The sequence below is a fragment of the Pleurodeles waltl genome, chromosome 11 (assembly GCF_031143425.1).
Source record: "Pleurodeles waltl isolate 20211129_DDA chromosome 11, aPleWal1.hap1.20221129, whole genome shotgun sequence".
NCBI classification, from domain to species: Eukaryota; Metazoa; Chordata; class Amphibia; order Caudata; family Salamandridae; genus Pleurodeles; species Pleurodeles waltl.
Window position 1 is genome coordinate 989835633 of NC_090450.1, and position 20146 is coordinate 989855778.

At 50.7% G+C, this 20146-nt stretch overlaps 2 protein-coding genes across 6 annotated transcripts in view; one reads left to right on the plus strand and one right to left on the minus strand.

Annotated features, from left to right (window-relative positions):
• Positions 1 to 2174: 2174 nt before the first annotated feature.
• On the minus strand, positions 2175 to 11796 carry MRPL40 (mitochondrial ribosomal protein L40). 2 transcript variants are annotated; one of them, XM_069215320.1, is made up of 4 exons: positions 11652 to 11796; positions 5687 to 5770; positions 4214 to 4369; positions 2175 to 3128 (listed from the first exon to the last, which is right to left on the minus strand). In XM_069215320.1, exons 1-4 carry the CDS (start codon positions 11696 to 11698, stop codon positions 2819 to 2821), a joined length of 597 nt encoding a protein of 198 aa, XP_069071421.1. In that variant the 5' UTR covers positions 11699 to 11796; the 3' UTR covers positions 2175 to 2818. The 2 variants fall into 2 exon arrangements, with proteins under 2 accessions (XP_069071421.1, XP_069071422.1); XM_069215321.1 differs by lacking the exon at positions 11652 to 11796 and adding an exon at positions 11043 to 11601.
• Positions 11797 to 15585: 3789 nt separating this feature from the next.
• The window catches only part of HIRA (histone cell cycle regulator), a 391587-nt gene continuing 387026 nt past the window's right edge, over positions 15586 to 20146 (plus strand). For 3 of the 4 annotated variants that reach the window (XM_069215322.1, XM_069215324.1, XM_069215326.1), the window contains exon 1: positions 15587 to 15844. In XM_069215322.1, coding sequence (XP_069071423.1) covers positions 15808 to 15844 — 37 coding nt within the window. In that variant the 5' untranslated portion in view covers positions 15587 to 15807. Of the gene's footprint in view, positions 15845 to 20146 lie in introns of all 4 variants that reach the window. The other variant, XM_069215325.1, reaches the window with a different exon arrangement.

Sequence of the window (20146 nt, forward strand, 5' to 3'; positions counted from 1 at the left end):
TGGCACAAATTCGCACTTGACAGTCTACCGATGATCTCATAGATGTAGAAATCCAGGCCATGTAGTGGTAGTTCCTTGTCTTCTCTTGGACTTAGGAGACAGTCTGTAGCCTAGCTCAGATGTGGTGCTGACCAGGACACCTCGTTTTGTTGTTTCCTCTCCAAGACTGGGGTAAAGCAGGGGACGCTGCAGCTGACGTATATTTGTGCATGCCCTGGAAGATAAGCGGTACGAATGACCAGTGATGATCAACCCTGAACAGGGAACAATAAGCAAGTCAAAGGTAACTGGAGACCTGCATGCAGGATGCCTTTGGAAAACGAGCTGCTTGTCATGACCACACAAAACAGATATATGGCCATTCAAATGGTTCTAGACATGCTGGAGATGTTGAGTGACCTCACTACTGGAGAGATTGCCTTGTGCCATGATCCTAACACCACATGACCCCACATTTTTCTCTTTCACCATACACATTAGTGAAACAATCCTTGAGCAAAGCTGGCTGCTTTCATCTTGAACCGTTTAAACCAGCTCTGTAGGACCTACACTTCTTGGAATATTACATTTTAAATGTTTGTGTTTGGACCAGAGCCGAGAAATATCCCAGTTACTTAAATGCAAGCAGATGCACCGCCAACTGAAAGGTTCAACTACGACCAGCCATTTAAGAGATATGTGATCCTAAAGTTTGGTAGCCCCAGGAGAACAACTGTTGGTGGTAACCCATTTCCAACATATTTATATGACAGCATCACACATTTACAATAAACTCACTGCTCCTCCAGAGGATCGAGACAAAACTGATGTGGAATTACAACGCGAACGTGACTTAGACGCATCCTTCTCAATTCCCTTATGGATTAGAGTTTGGCTTAAGTTACGGGAATCCTCTAGCGCAGCTAATACTAGTCAAACTTTATTTTATTTTTATAACAGGCTATTGATTACCCCAGACACTTTATACAAAAAAAGTCACGCACCCTCCTTCTGCTGTTGGTCTTGCAATGTTTCCCCTTCTAACCTCAAACATATGCTATTTGAATGTCCATCTACATATTAATTTTGGTTGAAAGTCTGGAAGCAGATAAACACCATTTGTAACACCCACATCACTTTTAATTTAAAAAAGATATATCTAGGTAGTATCTCAGAACATTGGTCATCTCGTCCTGATAAGGTTGATATACTGGATTTACTTCTTGCAGTTGCATTTCAGCAGATCACCAAGTCATGGAAAGACTCGTCCAATGTATCTTCTCAAGCATGGTGGTATGGTGTTTGCTATAATCACAAGCTGGACAGAGCATATATCAACCCAATAACTCTCACTATTAAAAGAGACATCCTTTGGCTACTTGTGACAACTTTCCTGGACTCTTCAGCACAATCAGCCAACACACATGATCCTCCGATTGAAGAGGTATCGAAACCTCCATGATTTCTTCTGTTATGTACAATTGTTATATATTTTCATATTATTAATGTACATATATATATATATATATATCTCATATTTTAGCAATGATACTGTACCTACTTTTTCATTCATGGGATATTTGATCTTTTCCTATCTACAGTTATTTTGATGTTCTTTTTCTTAATGCACTGTTGTACTTGATTGTACATTCATTGACTGTCTTATATCAGATGCTAACACATTTAATCTTTTAAACTTAAAAATGATATGATCAGCGCTCAAAGATGTGTAAAACAGTATCAAGGGCCTGTGAAACAGTGGTAAACATTTACTCCACAGACTCCTGTCCAGTAAGTGTGCCCCAGTTGCTGTTCTCACACTTCTCATGCACAGAGCCGGCTACATCAACAGTGATCCTGCATGGAGCTGCCCTCTCACCAACCGAAGGGAATATGATGCCTCACCCCATTTTATGACAACTACAATGTGTCCTCTATCACCCTTCACTAAAGACAGGTATACCTGTGTGTGATCTGCAACTCGCAAACACTAGGTTACCTTACACATACCCTTATTTGTCACCAACCCTCCTCAATTTCGCTGCATTTTTGTGCACCCCTGTAGTTCTTTAAGGGTCCTTCTTCACACGGTGTAATCTTGCATATCAGACATGCGTCTGTAGGCGCTACATAAAGCGCTCTGCTCCACAGCCAGGACTGTGCTACACGCAAATCTGTGATATAAACAAACTGTGTACAAAGTAAGCAGACGTATTTAATTCAACCCATGCTTGAGAAGTCACAGCATGAAAACTCCTTATACGCCACAGCTAAGGACGTGTGTGCAATGAAGAAGGCACTAATAATTGAAAAAAATAAGATTGTTCATTGCAATTGCATATTCTGCCTAGGGTGTGTTTGTCAGAAAATGAGGAAAAACCAGGAATATATATTTCACAATTTTACAGTTCTTCATGTTTAAGGACTTTCACTTACTGAACGAAAAGAACAGATCTGTCCTGCCACCCACCACATGGTTTTCACCATTTTCTCATAATTTGGGAAAGGTTTTAATTTACATTAGCTTTATTGCTCTGATCAAAGTTGCAGCAGAAGGTACCAGCTGCTTTCCTGTTGGGTACAGGAAAAGGATCTTCTTTCAAAAGGCTTCAGGTGGCGTCACATTCAGCGGTGTCACCTCCAAAAGCGACCGACCTGCGACAAGTATATGTATCTTTATGTCCAAGGCATCAGCCCACCAAGAGCCAGGGCTTCATCTGACCTTCCAGTTAACACTAACAGGGGAATCATTCACTCTGGCTACACCAGAGAGCTGTGCCAACCTGCAGTGGACTGATGCCATCACTAAGGTGACTGGGTGTACCATACAACTCCCTCCTCATTGGGTGTACACCTTTGTAACATCATTGTACTTCCCTTCTGGCGCCTCATAGTTCGCGATGGGCGGTGTGTGACATGGCCCTTCGCTCTCGAAGGGGAACAGCCCTGAGTCTCTGCGCACAGCGGCCTGGTACAGCTCCTCGGACTCCAGGTGCAGCTCCGCCAGCGCTTTGGCCTGAGCATCCATCAGTGAGGTGATGGCGGCCATCTCTTGCTTGTGCTCCTCCTGCTTGAACAGGGACCATTTCTTGAGGAGCAGGGCGCGCCGTTCGCTTTCCTCGAAGGGCAAGTTGGCTGGGGCCCGAATCCTAAGGGGGAAAGCACACAAAAATCATCAGACCAGTGACCCTTAAAAACTGGGGGCTGGACTAAAACATCAAGCTTCCAAGGGGTAGAAAGGGAGCTATTGGCAATTAAAACATGCACAAATAACAATTGTCACTTCCAGCTTTCTGGACACACCACATGGACCCACTCTTCCCCTTTGACGGTCAATTTAACATACAATCTTATTTTTATTTTTTTCTTGTTTTAGACATGCTGGTTCATAACCTTTTTTCGATTATGTAAATGTAGGTGAGATTTTTCCATTTGAATCAGCTTCTCAACCCACTATTCAGTTATATCAGGGTATGCAGTCTATTTATTGATAACAGTTCTTTTAGGTGGGATGGGAGGGAATATATATATATCTGGGCAAAGAACCCTGCACTCTCAGAAGCCACAGTTCATGCATATATAATGGGAAATATAAAATGTTAAAAAATGACCATGCAGCATTAAGAGAACAAGTGAGAGTGTGGGATCTCAATAGGATATGTAGGGCTCCCAGTTTCATGGGACTCATTGTTTTGCATTTCCGTCTGTATTTATCCATATATATGTTTTGCTTATTTTATCTGTATTTATACATATTTATTTTGGGTTTTGTGAAAAAAAATGAAGCTGAAATTAGTATATATACACATTTATTTAACCAATTTAAGTGCACTGATGCTTGAATGCCTGACAGCTTTCAGTGTTATGAACAACCAAAGATAAGAATTCAGTATGTAACTAATCAGTCCACTTATATGAAAACATGCACATCTTGGCATCATCCTTGTGCATATCTACTGCTGTTTAAGACTGTTTAGTAAAGCCCTTTTCTTTTTTTAACACCCTCGCTTGTCAATCCACACAGTTACTGGTCTGAAGTCATGACTAACAGCATTTAGAATCACTCTAAAAGCAACCTAATTTCAGTTTTTATCTATATTTAAAAAGAAATACAGCCTGGGAAATAATTTGCTTTCCGTTTGTATTTATCTGTAAAAATCAGTAAAAACGCAAAACAGGTAGAATTAGCTAGAAGTGCCCAACTGGAATAATGGACATTAAGAATCCACCATACTTGAGCTGAATCGTATGGTGAGTGGGCGCAACGAAGTCCTCAATGGGGATGAGCTCCGGGGCCACGCGCTCCAACTTCTTCAGCTTCTTCCGCAGGCGGTCTCGGGTCGCCAGGTCTCTTTTGGGGTCCACTCGCTTCTTTTTCTTGGGCTCAGCCCTGGAGGATGAGATATATAATGAAACAGTTCTTCGCAATGGTAGATAGACAAAATTGCTTCTATAAATGATGCTTTTGGGAAGGCTCACAGCTGCAGACTATTCTAACCCTGGTATACTGTGCACTGTGGCCCAATAACATTTTATTGCACTAAAATGAACAGAAAGGTTCAGGAGGTGAGGGGCTGGCACAAAGTGAGAACACACTTCAAAGGTGGACAATTATGGGATAAAAATGAGTGCTAGCACATGCAAGAGGTGTGGTAGGAAGTGGTCTCCAGTTCTTATTCTAGTTCCTAGAGTGGGCCATTGACACAGTAAAGGTGAAATCAGAAGAGGCAACTCAAGTTAGGATTTGGGGCTCACCCACAGGGGTTGTGTTTCAGCCTGGGTGGGATCTGAACGTGAGAGTACTGGGCAGGACAGAGGGGGGTCTGCTGAAGGGATAGGGAAACAAGACAGCATTGGGGCACAAGATGGGGTCACCCTCCTGCTAGCAAATACCACTGTATAACATTATACCTCCATTCTGAACTCACAAACCTTTTGGAATAAATAGTTGCGTAGGGCGAGTTTACATGATTGAAACATCTGCATCTACTTCAAGTACCTATGGAGGAGATACGTCTGAGCCAAGAGGCACATCTATCCCATCATACCCTCTGACACTCTTGCCTTTAAACAACTGCAATTATTATGCACTAGTGTCAGCTCTTTTCTCTGTGGGGTACTGACATCATGGGGTGCTTGTGTCTCGGTCTTGAAAAGAGTAAATGTTGTACGTGTTGGGGGCGGGAGATGGTGAGACTATCAAATGAGGTCAAAATAGCAAGACCTAGATATCGTGAAGGTCAGCATTTATATATTTACTTTAGTTATCCTTACATTTTCCAAATTCCAGAACAATGTCTTTAGTACCTTATTTACTTACACATCACATTAGCAATCATAACAGCCATCACTTACTTTGTTTACATTAACATAGATTAAAATACAGCTCCTATCACAGAATCAAAGGACCATTATACGCTATAGGACTGGCGCTAGAATAGACTGTTTCCCCACCCCAATATTGTTTATGGGTGTGGAATAGGCAGGAAACAACAATCATATGAGCATATACATTCACCTAAGCCTGCTGCACCAATCATAAAAGGATGACATGTCTTGCATTCAAAATTGTTATAACAAAAATCTTCAGTGGGGAGATAGGGCACACAATGTGCCCCAGAGTTCCTATTTATTATCAAGTTCATGTTACTTACAGAGATAGGTTAAGGATCAAAGTTCACCGGTTACTATCAAGTCCTGTGTTTACCTCATGGGAAGTGACGTCCTGAGAGTGAGCACCGAAGCCTGCCAGTGGCTTGCGCGCGTCTGCAGAGGCCATGTTTTTTGAGTCCTAGAAGTTCACAAAATATGACGTCAGTTCAACAGCAAGGCTGACAAGCATGCAGAGATAGCGTTGTTTCTTAACCAACAAACTCAAGAAAGCCATGTTATATGGAAAAAAACATGTGGACACTTGAGGCCATTTAATCTGGGACTGGTCTGCGCTGTTCGCTGTGAAAGAACCCGCTAAAGACTGAACCCCCACCCTAACAATTGCAGGATATAGCACTAGCTTGATTGCAGTGGCCTGGTCCAATGAATGCTGATCTCTTTCAGGAGGCCTAATGTGTGCTTAGGGCACAAAGTTCTTCTGTAATATTCTGTAGTATGAATGTATGTATGTGGTATTTGTATAGCACAAACTTAACCAGAAGGCACGAGAGCGCAGTACAGCATCAAAGGTAAAGATACAGCCAACAAGTCACAGAAGAGGTAGGTTGGTTCTGGAAGTAGAGGTGGACTGTTAATGCATCGTGCTGCAGTGTCCTTTAAAGTGCTGCATCTTTCTAGAATTGGAGCTTGGCTGGGACATTGCTGGTGTTTCAGATCCTGGGTGCATAGATGGTAGCAGAGCAACAAACAAATCCTGCATGAAAATCAACAACACAATCTCTGTTGCCAGGGTGAAGTTGAAGACCACACTCAGCAAAGTTACAAGAATAGATTGAGTAGATCCTGAGACAGTTTAGCTATGTAACTATCTAGTGCTAAGATCTGTGTTTAAACAGCAGGCCACATGTTAATATCCAAAGGAGTCCATTCAACATCATTAGAGCAATAAAATAACCAACTTGACTCAGACACACAAATGATACACATATATTTGTATGTTCATCACTTGGAAGGCGCGTGGCTCCACCACTAAGTGTTGTACATATTTATGACAAAGTAGATTTCCTTTTCATATTTCAACACCCCATTGGGTATCTTTTTAGTCTTTGATTCTCGTTTTGTGTTCTAAAAGGAATCATTCTTATTCCACTGGACAATAGTATCACGCACGTGGATCATGAAGGCAGAAACATTTCATGAGGCCTGCCAGCTCTGTCCATTCCCGCAACAGCTGAATCACTGTAGACTCTCCAAGTCTCTACATCTGTCTTTTCCCTTACACTATGACTACTTCCACGTGTCTCTCAGGTCTTGTGAAACTAAGCATTATGATCTTTGTGACTGGAGCTGCAAGAGGTACACAAGCGTTATGCGTGACGTAGCTGTAGAGTGTACCTGCTGCGCCATAGCAATATGGCGTCTGCTTCTTTTAGTGGGATGCTGCTGAAGAGTCCTTTCTTGACAGAAAACATTTTGAAGTCATGCGTTTGCACCAATAGCCTGTGTGTGTGCATAGATAAGTGCAATGCCTCATTGAAATAGGAGTCCATTTTCAAAGCAGTGCATGGAGTTTTATACTTCTCGTGCCCAATAAAACAACGTTTGGCATATGGCACCGTGTGTCATCAAGGAAACATAAACACAGGCTAATGAAAAGGTTTGAGAGCAGAGAATAAGAACCTGTGTAGCAAGACTGCTTTTCTCGTGCTCAAACAACCAGAGGTTATTTGGGGGGGGGGTTCCTTTCTTCCTTGCATTAGGGCACCCTTGCTACAGCGCTGGCCCCCATGTCTTAGTAAAAGGCCATAGTGTCAACTGATTTGTATATGCAGAGCTCGAAAAATCATAAAAATGTTACTAGACTTGCAGGTCGAGTAACTTAAATAATCTACTCGTAAATTGTGTGATCCTAGGCAAATAGTTTACAGAGTCACCTTTTTCTTCATTCTCAAATATGATTGCACCTTCAAATATGTGAGCTCAGCATTTCTGCAGTACAAAAAAAAACTCTTGTTTGATTAGGCAGACTAAAGTTTGCAGCATGCATCACAAGAATCTAGCCCACATAACCTAGGACTTCTTTTAGTTTACTAACAACATTGCCATCGGGGCAGGAGTGTTTCTCAGCTTGTTTAAACACTGAATTTTAATGAATATATTACCCAACCATGATGTGGTAACATATTGTCATCTACTCACAGTAACTTTCCAAGAAATGTCCAAAAACCTCTACACTAACTTGCAGCTTTACTGATAAAACTATATAGGGGGTTATTCCAACTTTGGAGGAGGTGGTAATCCGTCCCAAATGTGACGGATTTACCACCAGCCGTATTATGAGTTCCATAGGATATAATGGACTCGTAATACGGCTGGTGGTATATCCGTCACTTTACCGTCACTTTTGGGACGGATTACCACTTCCTCCAAAGTTGGAATAACCCCCATAGTGTATTAACAAGTATTCTGATTTGTTTTCATCCTATTAAAATATTTTTTCATTACGAAGAATTATAAAAAAAAAGGGCTTACACAACTACTGTAATATATTTTTAAATGTTTTCACAGTTGACTTAGTTATTTAAATGTTGTGTGTTAGTTAAAACCTGACACCCTATATCCTTTTATTTTACATTCTAAGCAGCAGGTCACACAGTTCACCTTACAAAGTCCTGGAACTCTGCAGTCAGAAGGAAATTAATTGTAAGGAAAACTGACTTTTGACCTGTCTGTGAACACAGAGCAAATGTGACATGAGAACAAGATTTAAAGGCATCTTTTATTGCCCCTCCACTTTTCAACTGAAAAGATCACCTGTTCAGTGTCAATTTGCCAGAAGGGACGAGTAAGTATTAGAAATAGCTCGACCTGATCAAATAAGACTCTCCAATGCGAGTGGTCGAGTGGATTTTTCGAGCCCTAATATGCCTAGTTCTCTTTTGGCAAAGGCACAAATGATGTAAGGATAGATGCATGAGATAAATAAAATGATATAAAAATTAATTAAATATTGTCCAGTTCGCAAAATCAATAGTTTAAAAAGTTGAGTCATGCACATCTGTTACATCTTTGTAATGTCCATCCTAACTCTGCTATGCACAATGTTGCCCATTGCCTTTGTCAAGAGGTGACATCTTAGGTCTGCTGTCAGGCACCTTACTTTCCCCATATTTCTACTTTCCCCTCTGCAATCTCTTGTGTCACTGCACCCCGTGTCCATCTTGACCCCCATCCGTCCCCTCTCCCTTCTTTTCCAGATGCCAAGTCAGCTTACTGTATCTGCTGCACTACAGCACAGCTGGTCCATCTGTTCATACCTTGTCCCCATCTCTTGAAACATTTCGACCCTGATTGTTGCCTTCTGCCAGAGGGCTGCCCCTAGGACCGCACCTGCAGCACAGCCCACAGCATGTACCAGTAAAGCCCCCCCAACATTAGCCCCCTGGCCTGCCTCCCCTCCATCTCCCGCTGACTCGCCAGACCCTGAGCAGGGGCACCATGCAAGGGGCGGAATGCCTGCAGGCAGCAGGATGGTGCAGACCCTTTAACAGTAAACCCTTGCCTTCCTCCCCCATGTGCTCTCACCGGACCCTGGATCAGTCCAGCAGGGGCCTGCCTGCAGCCCGCAGTATTACAGTCCTCTGTGCCCAGGTGATCTCAGCAGACACCGCAAACGAGCAGCAGCACCCTTCCAGCAGTCTGCGTGATGGAAGCCCAGGCATCGGTTGTGCCCTTCTGCCCCTCTGCCTTCCTTCCCTCGCTGAGGCATGGTGTAGCCATGGCTCCAGCTCTGCTCTGGTTCAGGTGACCTCATCACCCTGCCCTGCATCCCCTTCATGCCACAGGGGCTCCCACCAGACCACGGGATCAGCCTAGCAGTGGCCTGTCTGCAGCCAGCAGCCCCTTAAGCAGCACCGGTCCTGCTTTCCCTCTCTGCCCCAGGGGCTCTCATCAGGCCCTGGACCCGTGCAGCAGCGCCCTCCCAGCAGCCAGCAGCATGGCACAGCCTTGGCTCCAGCTCTGCCCTGGCTCCTGTACCGTCAGCACCAGGCCTTCCTCCCTTCCCTACCCCAGGGCCTCTCACCAGGCCCTGGATCCGGAACGTACAGCCCTGGCTCCTGTACCCTCAGCACCAGTTCTCCCTCACCTCCCTGCAGCATGGCACACTCCTAGCGCCAGTAACCTCAGCAGCACCAGTCCTGCCTCCACTCCCAGCACCAGGGACTCTCACCAGGCCCTGGATCCGAGCAGTACCACCCTCCCTGCAGCCAGCAGCATGGCACTGCCCTGGCTCCAGCTCTGCCAAGGCTCCTGAACTCTCAGCACCAGTCCTGCTTTCCCTCTCTGCCACAGGGTCCCTCGCTATGCCCTGCACCCATGCAGCAGCGCCCTCCCTGCAGCATGGCACACTCCTGGCGCCAGTAACCTCAGCAGCATCAGTCCTGCCTCCACTCCCAGCACCAGGGACTCTCACCAGCCCTGGATCCGAGCAGTACCACCCTCCCTGCAGCCAGCAGCATGGCACAGCCCTGGCTCCAGCTCTGCCCAGGCGCCTGTACCCTCAGCACCAGTTCTCCCTCGCCTCCCTGCAGCATGGCACACTCCTGGCTCCAGTAACCTCAGCAGCACCAGTCCTGCCTCCCCTCCCAGAACCAGTGGATCTCACCAGGCCGCATGGAGCTCCCTCAGCCCATGTACCCTCAGCACCAGCCCTGCCTCCCCTTCCTGCCCCAGGGGCTCTCACCAGGCCCTGGATCCGTGCAGCAGCGCCCCCTGCAGCCAGAGCATGGCACGGCCCTGGCTCCTGTACCCTCTGCACTAGTCCTGCCTCCCCTCCCTGCAGCCAGCAGCATGGCACAGCCCAGTCTCCTGTACCCTTAACACCAGCCCTGCCTCCCCTTTCCGCCCAGGGGCTTTCACCAGGCTCTGAATCCGTGCAGCAGCGCCCTGCCTGCAGCATGGCACAGCCCTGATTATCTCCTCTACCCTCAGCACCAGTCCTCCCTCCCCTACCTGCAGCCAGCAGCAGGAGCTCCTTCAGCCCTAGCCCTGCCTCCCCTCCCACCCCAGGGGCTCTCACCAGGCCCTGGATCCGAGCAGGACCGCCCTCCCTGCAGCCAGCAGCATGGCACAGACCTGGCTCCAGCTCTGCCCAGGCTGCTGTACCCTCAGCAGCACTCATGCCTTCCCTCCTTGCAGACAGCAGCATGGCACAGCCCTGGCTCCAGCTCTGCCCAGGCTCCTGGAGTCTCAGCAGCAGACATGCCTTCCCTCCCTGCAGCAAGCAGCATGGCACAGCCCTGGCTCTAGCTCTGCCCAGGCTGCTGTACCCTCAGCAGCAGACATGCCTTCCCTCCCTGCAGCATGGCACAGCCCTGGCTCCAGCTCTGCCTAGGCTCCTGGACTCTCAGCACCCTGCCCGCCTCCCCTCCCCGCCCAAGGGCTCTCACCAGGCTCTGGATCCGAACAGTACCGCCCTCCCTGCACCCAGCAGCATGGCACAGCCCTGGCTCCAGCTCTGCCCAGGCTGCTGTACCCTCAGCAGCAGTCATGCCTTCCCTCCCTGCAGCCAGCAGCATGGCACAGCCCTGGCTCCAGCTCTGCCCAGGCTCCTGTACCCTCAGCAGCAGCCATGCCTTCCCTCCCTGCAGCCAGCAGCATGGCACAGCCCTGGCTCCAGCTCTGCCCAGGCTCCTGTACCCTCAGCAGCAGACATGCCTTCCCTCCCTGCAGCCAGCAGCATGGCACAGCCCTGGCTCCAGCTCTGCCCAGGCTCCTGTACCCTCAGCACCAGTCCTGCCATCCCTCCCTGCAGTATGGCACAGCCCTGGCTCCAGCTCTGCCCAGGCTGCTGTACCCTCAGCAGCAGTCATGACTTCCCTCCCTGCAGCCAGCAGCATGGCACAGCCCTGGCTCTAGCTCTGCCCAGGCTGCTGTACCCTCAGCAGCAGACATGCCTTCCCTCCCTGCAGCATGGCACAGCCCTGGCTCCAGCTCTGCCCAGGCTCTTGGACTCTCAGCGCCCTGCCCGCCTCCCCTCCCCGCCCAGGGGCTCTCACCAGGCTCTGGATCCGAGCAGTACCGCCCTCCCTGCACCCAGCAGCATGGCACAGCCCTGTGTATCTCCTGTAACCTCAGCAGCCCCAGCAGCGCTCCCGGTGTCACACTGTAAGGGCTCCGGCCGGAAACCGCTGCTGCAGCTTCGGTTCCCCCCGGAAGGGGGAGGGTAACAATGAGGGCGGGGTCAGGGGGCCGGCCTTCAAGGTCCCTCTAGTGGTGGGTGGAGGGATGGGTGCCAGTGGGAGTCTAGGCCAGACCTGGTGGGCGCTGTGCACACACTGCTGCAGGCAGGCGCTGTGCCACCCCCAGTTTACAGAATAGATCCACCCCAGCTGCATCTGTAAGACTCAACCAGAGGCAGGCTTGTGCTTTAGAGAAGCATCTTTTATGGCAACTTTCTGCAGTGACTTTACAGACACTGAATACGTTGCTAGAGTTAAAGGTAACAGGGGTGTGTATGTATGTGTGTGTATATATATATATATATATATACATATATACATATATATACACACACATATATATATATACATACATACATCCTTTTTTTTTTTTTTCAGACAATGCATTTTATTTTTACATTTCCATAATCATCTGTTACACCAAACTTGATGATAGGGCCTATAACACAGTCCATCAAAGGCAGCTTTGTAATTCTCTAAATACTACAATCTTTTCAATCTTTTTGTAACGATTGTTTTGACATTCTTGCGCATGACTTCTTAAAATGCCGATCGTTTACTCTTCATTAAAATATATAGGTCCTGATTACAGGTAGCAGGTTAAATTGCCATTCCATTGCATTTACAAGTGGTGTAATGTTAAGCACAACAAGTAATCAGTAACCACATGCGAAAGTTTTTAGTCTTCGTTAAATTTCTGCAGATCATATTTACTGGGACACCAGGATCAGGGCGCGGTAACGACACAAATCTATGTTACTTCCCCAAAAGTCATAATAGCCAATAATTACTGCATCCGATAAATTCCTAAACCTGTGTCATATTCTTATCATGTGCAATATTTGTCACCTCCAACCCGGCCTACTCATAATCGGTCCCATACAGAGACTGGCATAGCTGTGGCTCCGACACGCACTGGAAGGAGCTCTTTAAATTCTCATGTCAGAATTCCATGTTTTGTGGTAAACGCAGCAGGCCCCGCAATTTTCACCAGGTAAATGGTGGCAGGTCTAATATAGACCCCTGTACAATTAACTGGAAAACTCAACCCTGGTATGCAGATTTTGGTGCAGTCAGCCATAAAATCCACATTAATTCCCATATTGGGAAAAAAAGTTATTAAATGTGCTATTTATTGCTTCCAATAAATTCAGGTTCCTAGGGAGTGGCCCTTGTGGTGGTGGTGGCTAAAGCCCTCTGATCACTTGATTGAGGCAGTTATTGCCTTCTACTACGTTTCCTATGTACCTATGCATATGAACTTTTATGGCTCAGACCTAACTGAAAAGGAGGGCCCCATACAGGTGATGAGTGGTGCAGTGCCATGGTGTTAGGCTGGGTGACGTAAGGAATAGTCAACTATGGGAAACTGAAAGCCAGTGGTTGCAGGGTCCTAAAATAGAATGGAAGGTGGAAACAGGGGGAAGAAGTGACCATTTTTGATAGTTTGATGGTCAAGAAGTCACATGATGAGGAGTTTGTTGTTTGAAGAATAAGGTTTTGGACCCTTTTCTGAAGCAGAGGATTGATGGTGTTTGACCACATCATTTTGGTCAGCCATGACATCCTAGCTTTCATCTTGAAAACATCTGCTGGGTCCAGAAAAAAGAATCTGGATTAGTTTATGCTTTTTCCCTTAGAAATAATTACATTTGTCTTTATCAAGTCAGATACACTCCCCTCCCTTGTGGGGTGTACCTCAGGGTTCAATATTAGACTGAGATATTAAGGCCTCAATTAGAAGTACCCCGGTGTCACATGCTATGATTATCACACCCAATGAAATCCAACCATGCAATATTTGGAAATGATCTGGTGCAATAATTATAACCTATTTTGAGTGAAGCCTTCAACAATGGGCATTACAAGGGGATGTTGGTGCTTTATGCATCAAAATCTACGTCTCAGTGTTTACTAATCATTTTCCCATGGTAAATGTTGGCAGGCTTGACCTGCTGAAATTTACTGGGGGGATGTGGACCTGACCGCACCTGGTCATTACTGGTTGTGAAGAAATCTGCACAAGTCATATTTCCCACCCCTCCACAAACCCCTTGGAATTTACCGGGAAACTCATAATCGAGGCCAAAATGTTTAAATGGTGATGTGGGAGCTTCTGCTATTTGCATTTTAGAGGTTTTTTTCCCAGTTATCTCCAGTGTGTTATCTAAAATTGTACTTTTCTAAAAATCTGCTCTGGATCACCTTCACTATTCTGCAACAGCACTAACTTTGCCCTTTACTAAATCCCTCCCCAGGACCTTGCCTCAGAGCAACCAGGGAATTTGACCCACCAATACTGCGCCAAACGCCTTGCCAGAGTGGCAACCTCGTTCAATATTATCATTGACACGGTGTACAATCCTTTCTTTTTATAACTACGAATCAATGCTATCAGGTGTGTTAATATAATACCCAGAATGCACGAGACTGTCACATGAAACAGCGTCCTTCAGATAGTCCCCGTAGATTTAGCCATGTTTACCAGTCAACTAAAGTCTCACTCATCACGAGTGAGACTCACTCATTTTGAGACTGGGTAGAGCTCTCCCTCACGGAAGGCGAACTGGCACGTCTGGTGAGGTGGGCTGTCACCTGATCTCTAAATGTGAGTCGGTTTAGAGCTCTGCTTTGTACAGAACGGCTCAAAGGCGCTCAGGAGGCTTCAGGGCACCCCATCCCTGTGTGGTGAGGGAGGGGCTTCTCATAAGACCCCCTCTGTTGAATGGGATGAGTGTTGCTCCTCTACATGTATACACACAGTGAGGTTGTCATGTTCCCATAGTCTCTTGTGTGTTGTCAATAGTCGCCTGCAGTCTCTCCCTGTGACACTGTGCTGCGAAGATTTGAAGCTCCCAGTTTCCCTGACGTCACTTGTGTTGTCAATATTCGATTGACGTCACTTCCTGTGTCAGTGTTAGTTTTGATGCTCCCATAGTTTTCTCATTCATCACTTGCGTTGTCAACGGTCGCTTGACGTCATTTTCTCTGACACTGTGCTGGTGTAACTTAAGCTTTGATGCTCCAAATGGTTTCTCTGGCGTCACTTGTGTTGCCAATGGCCGCCTGACGTCACTTCCTGTGACACTGTGCTGCTGTTCCTAAAAAATAGTGACGCTCCCACAGTTTCTCTGACACTTCCTGTGACGTCATCGGCGCGCTGACCCGCTCCCCTGGGGTTTCCAGGGGCTCGAGGGCCCCGTCCACCTGTGACGTAGTGACCTTGGGGTTCTGTGACGTGCGACCTTCGGGTCTCCCTGCCAGAGGGCGCCCCTCCCCTACCCGCCCTCTGTAGCTCACTGAAGCCGCTGCCTCACGGCGCTCACAAGAGGCCACGGTCCCCGCCCCCCGTTACAGCGTTCTGGAACTCGGGGGCCCCTTCACCCCACAGGGGCCCGGGTGTCCCGCAGCCCCCGGCGGCCTCAGAACCCCCTCTCCCGTGTCTGCCCCTCACAGGCCCCGGCAGGAGGGTCACTTCCGGCCGGAGACCCCAGGCCGGAACCCTCCTGCCCGGGCCCCGTTCCCTGACGGACCTTGTCCGCCGCTATCACTTCCGGTCAGACCCTTAACCCCCCATCTATCCCCCCCAGCCTCTGTGTGTCCCCCAGTGTTTCAGACCCCCCCCCCGATAATATTCCGCCCCCCCGGAACCCTCCTGCCGGGCCCCGTTCCCGGCCGGACCCTGTCCGCCGCCCTCACTTCCGGTCGGACCTTTCAGGTCCCCCCCCCCCCGGCCTCTGTGTCCCCCCCCCCCCCCCCGTGTTTCAGACCCCCCTCCCACCCAGGCCGGAACCCTCCTGCCGGGCCCCGTTCCCGGCCGGACACCGTCCGCCGCCCTCACTTCCGGCCGGGCCGCCGGGGCTGGAGCGGCGCTGAGGGGCGGCGCAGGGAGGCGGGGAGCGCGCGGGCGGGCCATGGAGGGGCCCCGGCTCTGAGAGGCCCCCGAGGGACACCCCCGGGGGGCGGGCCGACCATGAAGCTCGTCAAGCCGGCCTGGGTCAACCACAATGGTGAGTGGGGGCCGCGTCTGCTCCCCCCCCCGGGGGCGGAGGCGGGAGGGGATCGGGGCAGCTACGAACTCGGGGGCATCAGTCATCGGGGTTCAGAAATTAGATCCAGGGGTGCCAAGGAAGAGTGGGACTAACGAAAGGGCACCCCGGGAAAGGGGGGGGGGGCGAGGTGGGGCAAAGGGGCTCCCCAAAGTGTAACAGCAGAGAGGGGCCCCATGCACAGGGCAGAGTCAGAGAGAGAGAGTCCCCTGCACAGGGCAGAGTCAGAGAGAGAGAGTCCCCTGCACAGGGCAGTGTCAGAGAGAGAGAGAGAGTCCCCTGCACAGGGCAGTGTCAGAGAGAGAGAGTCCCCTGCACAGGGCAGTGTCAGAGAGAGAGAGAGAGAGTCCCCTGCACAGGGCAGTGTCAGAGAGAGAGAGAGTCCCCTGCACAGGGCAGTGTCAGAGAGAGAGAGAGCCCCCTGCACAGGGCAGTGTCAGAGAGAGAGAGAGCCCCCTGCACAGGGCAGTGTCAGAGAGAGAGAGAGCCCCCTGCACAGGGCAGTGTCAGAGAGAGAGAGAGTCCCCTGCACAGGGCAGTGTCAGAGAGAGAGAGTCCCCTGCACAGGGCAGTGTCAGAGAGAGAGAGTCCCCTGCACAGGGCAGTGTCAGAGAGAGAGAGAGTCCCCTGCACAGGGCAGTGTCAGAGAGAGAGAGAGCCCCCTGCACAGGGCAGTGTCAGAGAGAGAGAGAGCCCCCTGCACAGGGCAGAGTCAGAGAGAGAGAGTCCCCTGCACAGGGCAGTGTCAGAGAGAGAGAGAGAGTCCCCTGCACAGGGCAGTGTCAGAGAGAGAGAGTCCCCTGCACAGGGCAGTGTCAGAGAGAGAGAGTCCCCTGCACAGGGCAGTGTCAGAGAGAGAGAGAGTCCCCTGCACAGGGCAGTGTCAGAGAGAGAGAGAGCCCCCTGCACAGGGCAGTGTCAGAGAGAGAGAGAGCCCCCTGCACAGGGCAGTGTCAGAGAGAGAGAGAGCCCCCTGCACAGGGCAGTGTCAGAGAGAGAGAGAGTCCCCTGCACAGGGCAGTGTCAGAGAGAGAGAGAGTCCCCTGCACAGGGCAGTGTCAGAGAGAGAGAGAGAGTCCCCTGCACAGGGCAGTGTCAGAGAGAGAGAGAGAGTCCCCTGCACAGGGCAGTGTCAGAGAGAGAGAGAGTCCCCTGCACAGGGCAGTGTCAGAGAGAGAGAGAGTCCCCTGCACAGGGCAGTGTCAGGGAGAGAGAGAGAGTCCCCTGCACAGGGCAGTGTCAGAGAGAGAGAGAGAGTCCCCTGCACAGGGCAGTGTCAGAGAGAGAGAGAGTCCCCTGCACAGGGCAGTGTCAGGGAGAGAGAGAGAGTCCCCTGCACAGGGCAGTGTCAGAGAGAGAGAGAGAGTCCCCTGCACAGGGCAGTGTCAGAGAGAGAGAGAGTCCCCTGCACAGGGCAGTGTCAGAGAGAGAGAGAGTCCCCTGCACAGGGCAGTGTCAGAGAGAGAGCAGGGCAGTGTCAGAGAGAGAGAGAGAGTCCCCTGCACAGGGCAGTGTCAGAGAGAGAGAGAGAGGCCCCTGCACAGGGCAGTGTCAGAGAGAGAGAGAGTCCCCTGCACAGGGCAGTGTCAGAGAGAGAGAGTCCCCTGCACAGGGCAGTGTCAGAGAGAGAGAGAGAGAGAGAGAGTCCTCTGCACAGGGCAGTGTCAGAGAGAGAGAGAGTCCCCTGCACAGGGCAGTGTCAGAGAGAGAGAGAGTCCCCTGCACAGGGCAGTGTCAGAGAGAGAGAGAGTCCCCTGCACAGGGCAGTGTCAGAGAGAGAGAGAGTCCCCTGCACAGGGCAGTGTCAGAGAGAGAGAGAGTCCCCTGCACAGGGCAGTGTCAGAGAGAGAGAGAGAGTCCCCTGCACAGGGCAGTGTCAGAGAGAGAGAGAGAGTCCCCTGCACAGGGCAGTGTCAGAGAGAGAGAGAGAGTCCCCTGCACAGGGCAGTGTCAGAGAGAGAGAGAGTCCCCTGCACAGGGCAGTGTCAGGGAGAGAGAGAGTCCCCTGCACAGGGCAGTGTCAGAGAGAGAGAGAGTCCCCTGCACAGGGCAGTGTCAGAGAGAGAGAGAGAGTCCCCTGCACAGGGCAGTGTCAGGGAGAGAGAGAGAGTCCCCTGCACAGGGCAGTGTCAGGGAGAGAGAGAGAGTCCCCTGCACAGGGCAGTGTCAGAGAGAGAGAGAGAGTCCCCTGCACAGGGCAGTGTCAGAGAGAGAGAGAGTCCCCTGCACAGGGCAGTGTCAGAGAGAGAGCAGGGCAGTGTCAGAGAGAGAGAGAGAGAGTCCCCTGCACAGGGCAGTGTCAGAGAGAGAGAGAGGCCCCTGCACAGGGCAGTGTCAGAGAGAGAGAGAGTCCCCTGCACAGGGCAGTGTCAGAGAGAGAGAGTCCCCTGCACAGGGCAGTGTCAGAGAGAGAGAGAGAGAGAGTCCTCTGCACAGGGCAGTGTCAGAGAGAGAGAGAGTCCCCTGCACAGGGCAGTGTCAGAGAGAGAGAGAGTCCCCTGCACAGGGCAGTGTCAGAGAGAGAGAGAGTCCCCTGCACAGGGCAGTGTCAGAGAGAGAGAGAGAGTCCCCTGCACAGGGCAGTGTCAGAGAGAGAGAGAGAGTCCCCTGCACAGGGCAGTGTCAGAGAGAGAGAGAGAGTCCCCTGCACAGGGCAGTGTCAGAGAGAGAGAGAGTCCCCTGCACAGGGCAGTGTCAGAGAGAGAGAGAGCCCCCTGCACAGGGCAGTGTCAGAGAGAGAGAGAGTCCCCTGCACAGGGCAGTGTCAGAGAGAGAGAGTTCCCTGCACAGGGCAGTGTCAGAGAGAGAGAGAGTCCCCTGCACAGGGAAGTGTCAGTGAGAGAGAGAGTCCCCTGCACAGGGAAGTGTCAGTGAGAGAGAGAGTCCCCTGCACAGGGCAGTGTCAGAGAGAGAGAGAGAGTCCCCTGCACAGGGCAGTGTCAGAGAGAGAGAGAGAGAGAGTCCCCTGCACAGGGCAGTGTCAGAGAGAGAGAGAGAGTCCCCTGCACAGGGCAGTGTCAGAGAGAGAGAGAGAGTCCCCTGCACAGGGCAGTGTCAGAGAGAGAGCAGGGCAGTGTCAGAGAGAGAGAGTCTCCTGCACAGGGCAGTGTCAGAGAGAGAGAGTCCCCTGCACAGGGCAGTGTCAGAGAGAGAGAGCCCCCTGCACAGGGCAGTGTCAGAGAGAGAGAGAGCCCCCTGCACAGGGCAGTGTCAGAGAGAGAGAGAGCCCCCTGCACAGGGCAGTGTCAGAGAGAGAGAGAGTCCCCTGCACAGGGCAGTGTCAGAGAGAGAGAGAGTCCCCTGCACAGGGCAGTGTCAGAGAGAGAGAGAGGCCCCTGCACAGGGCAGTGTCAGAGAGAGAGAGCCCCCTGCACAGGGCAGTGTCAGAGAGAGAGAGCCCCCTGCACAGGGCAGTGTCAGAGAGAGAGAGAGGCCCCTGCACAGGGCAGTGTCAGAGAGAGAGAGAGAGTCCCCTGCACAGGGCAGTGTCAGAGAGAGAGAGAGTCCCCTGCACAGGGCAGTGTCAGAGAGAGAGAGAGAGTCCCCTGCACAGGGCAGTGTCAGAGAGAGAGAGAGAGTCCCCTGCACAGGGCAGTGTCAGAGAGAGAGAGAGAGTCCCCTGCACAGGGCAGTGTCAGAGAGAGAGAGAGAGTCCCCTGCACAGGGCAGTGTCAGAGAGAGAGAGAGAGTCCCCTGCACAGGGCAGTGTCAGAGAGAGAGAGTCCCCTGCACAGGGCAGTGTCAGAGAGAGAGAGTCCCCTGCACAGGGCAGTGTCAGAGAGAGAGAGTCCCCTGCACAGGGCAGTGTCAGAGAGAGAGAGTCCCCTGCACAGGGCAGTGTCAGAGAGAGAGAGAGTCCTCTGCACAGGGCAGTGTCAGAGAGAGAGAGAGTCCCCTGCACAGGGCAGTGTCAGAGAGAGAGAGAGAGTCCCCTGCACAGGGCAGTGTCAGAGAGAGAGAGAGTCCCCTGCACAGGGCAGTGTCAGATAGAGAGAGAGTCCCCTGCACAGGGCAGTGTCAGAGAGAGAGAGAGTCCCCTGCACAGGGCAGTGTCAGAGAGAGAGAGAGAGTCTCCTGCACAGGGCAGTGTCAGAGAGAGAGAGAGAGTCCCCTGCACAGGGCAGTGCAGAGAGAGAGAGTCCCCTGCACAGGGCAGTGTCAGAGAGAGAGAGAGCCCCCTGCACAGGGCAGTGTCAGAGAGAGAGAGAGTCCCCTGCACAGGGCAGTGTCAGAGAGAGAGAGAGCCCCCTGCACAGGGCAGTG

Excerpts from the sequence above, each read along its gene's own strand:
- MRPL40 (XM_069215320.1), bottom strand. The coding sequence starts at position 11,698 with ATGCTGCTGGGTGCAGGGAGGGCGGTACTGCTCGGATCCAGAGCCTG. Across the intron at positions 4,370-5,686 it reads AGGACGTCACTTCCCATGAG|GGCTGAGCCCAAGAAAAAGA; the intron begins GTAAACACAGGA and ends CTCATCCTCCAG. Across the intron at positions 3,129-4,213 it reads CACCATACGATTCAGCTCAA|GATTCGGGCCCCAGCCAACT; the intron begins GTATGGTGGATT and ends TTTCCCCCTTAG.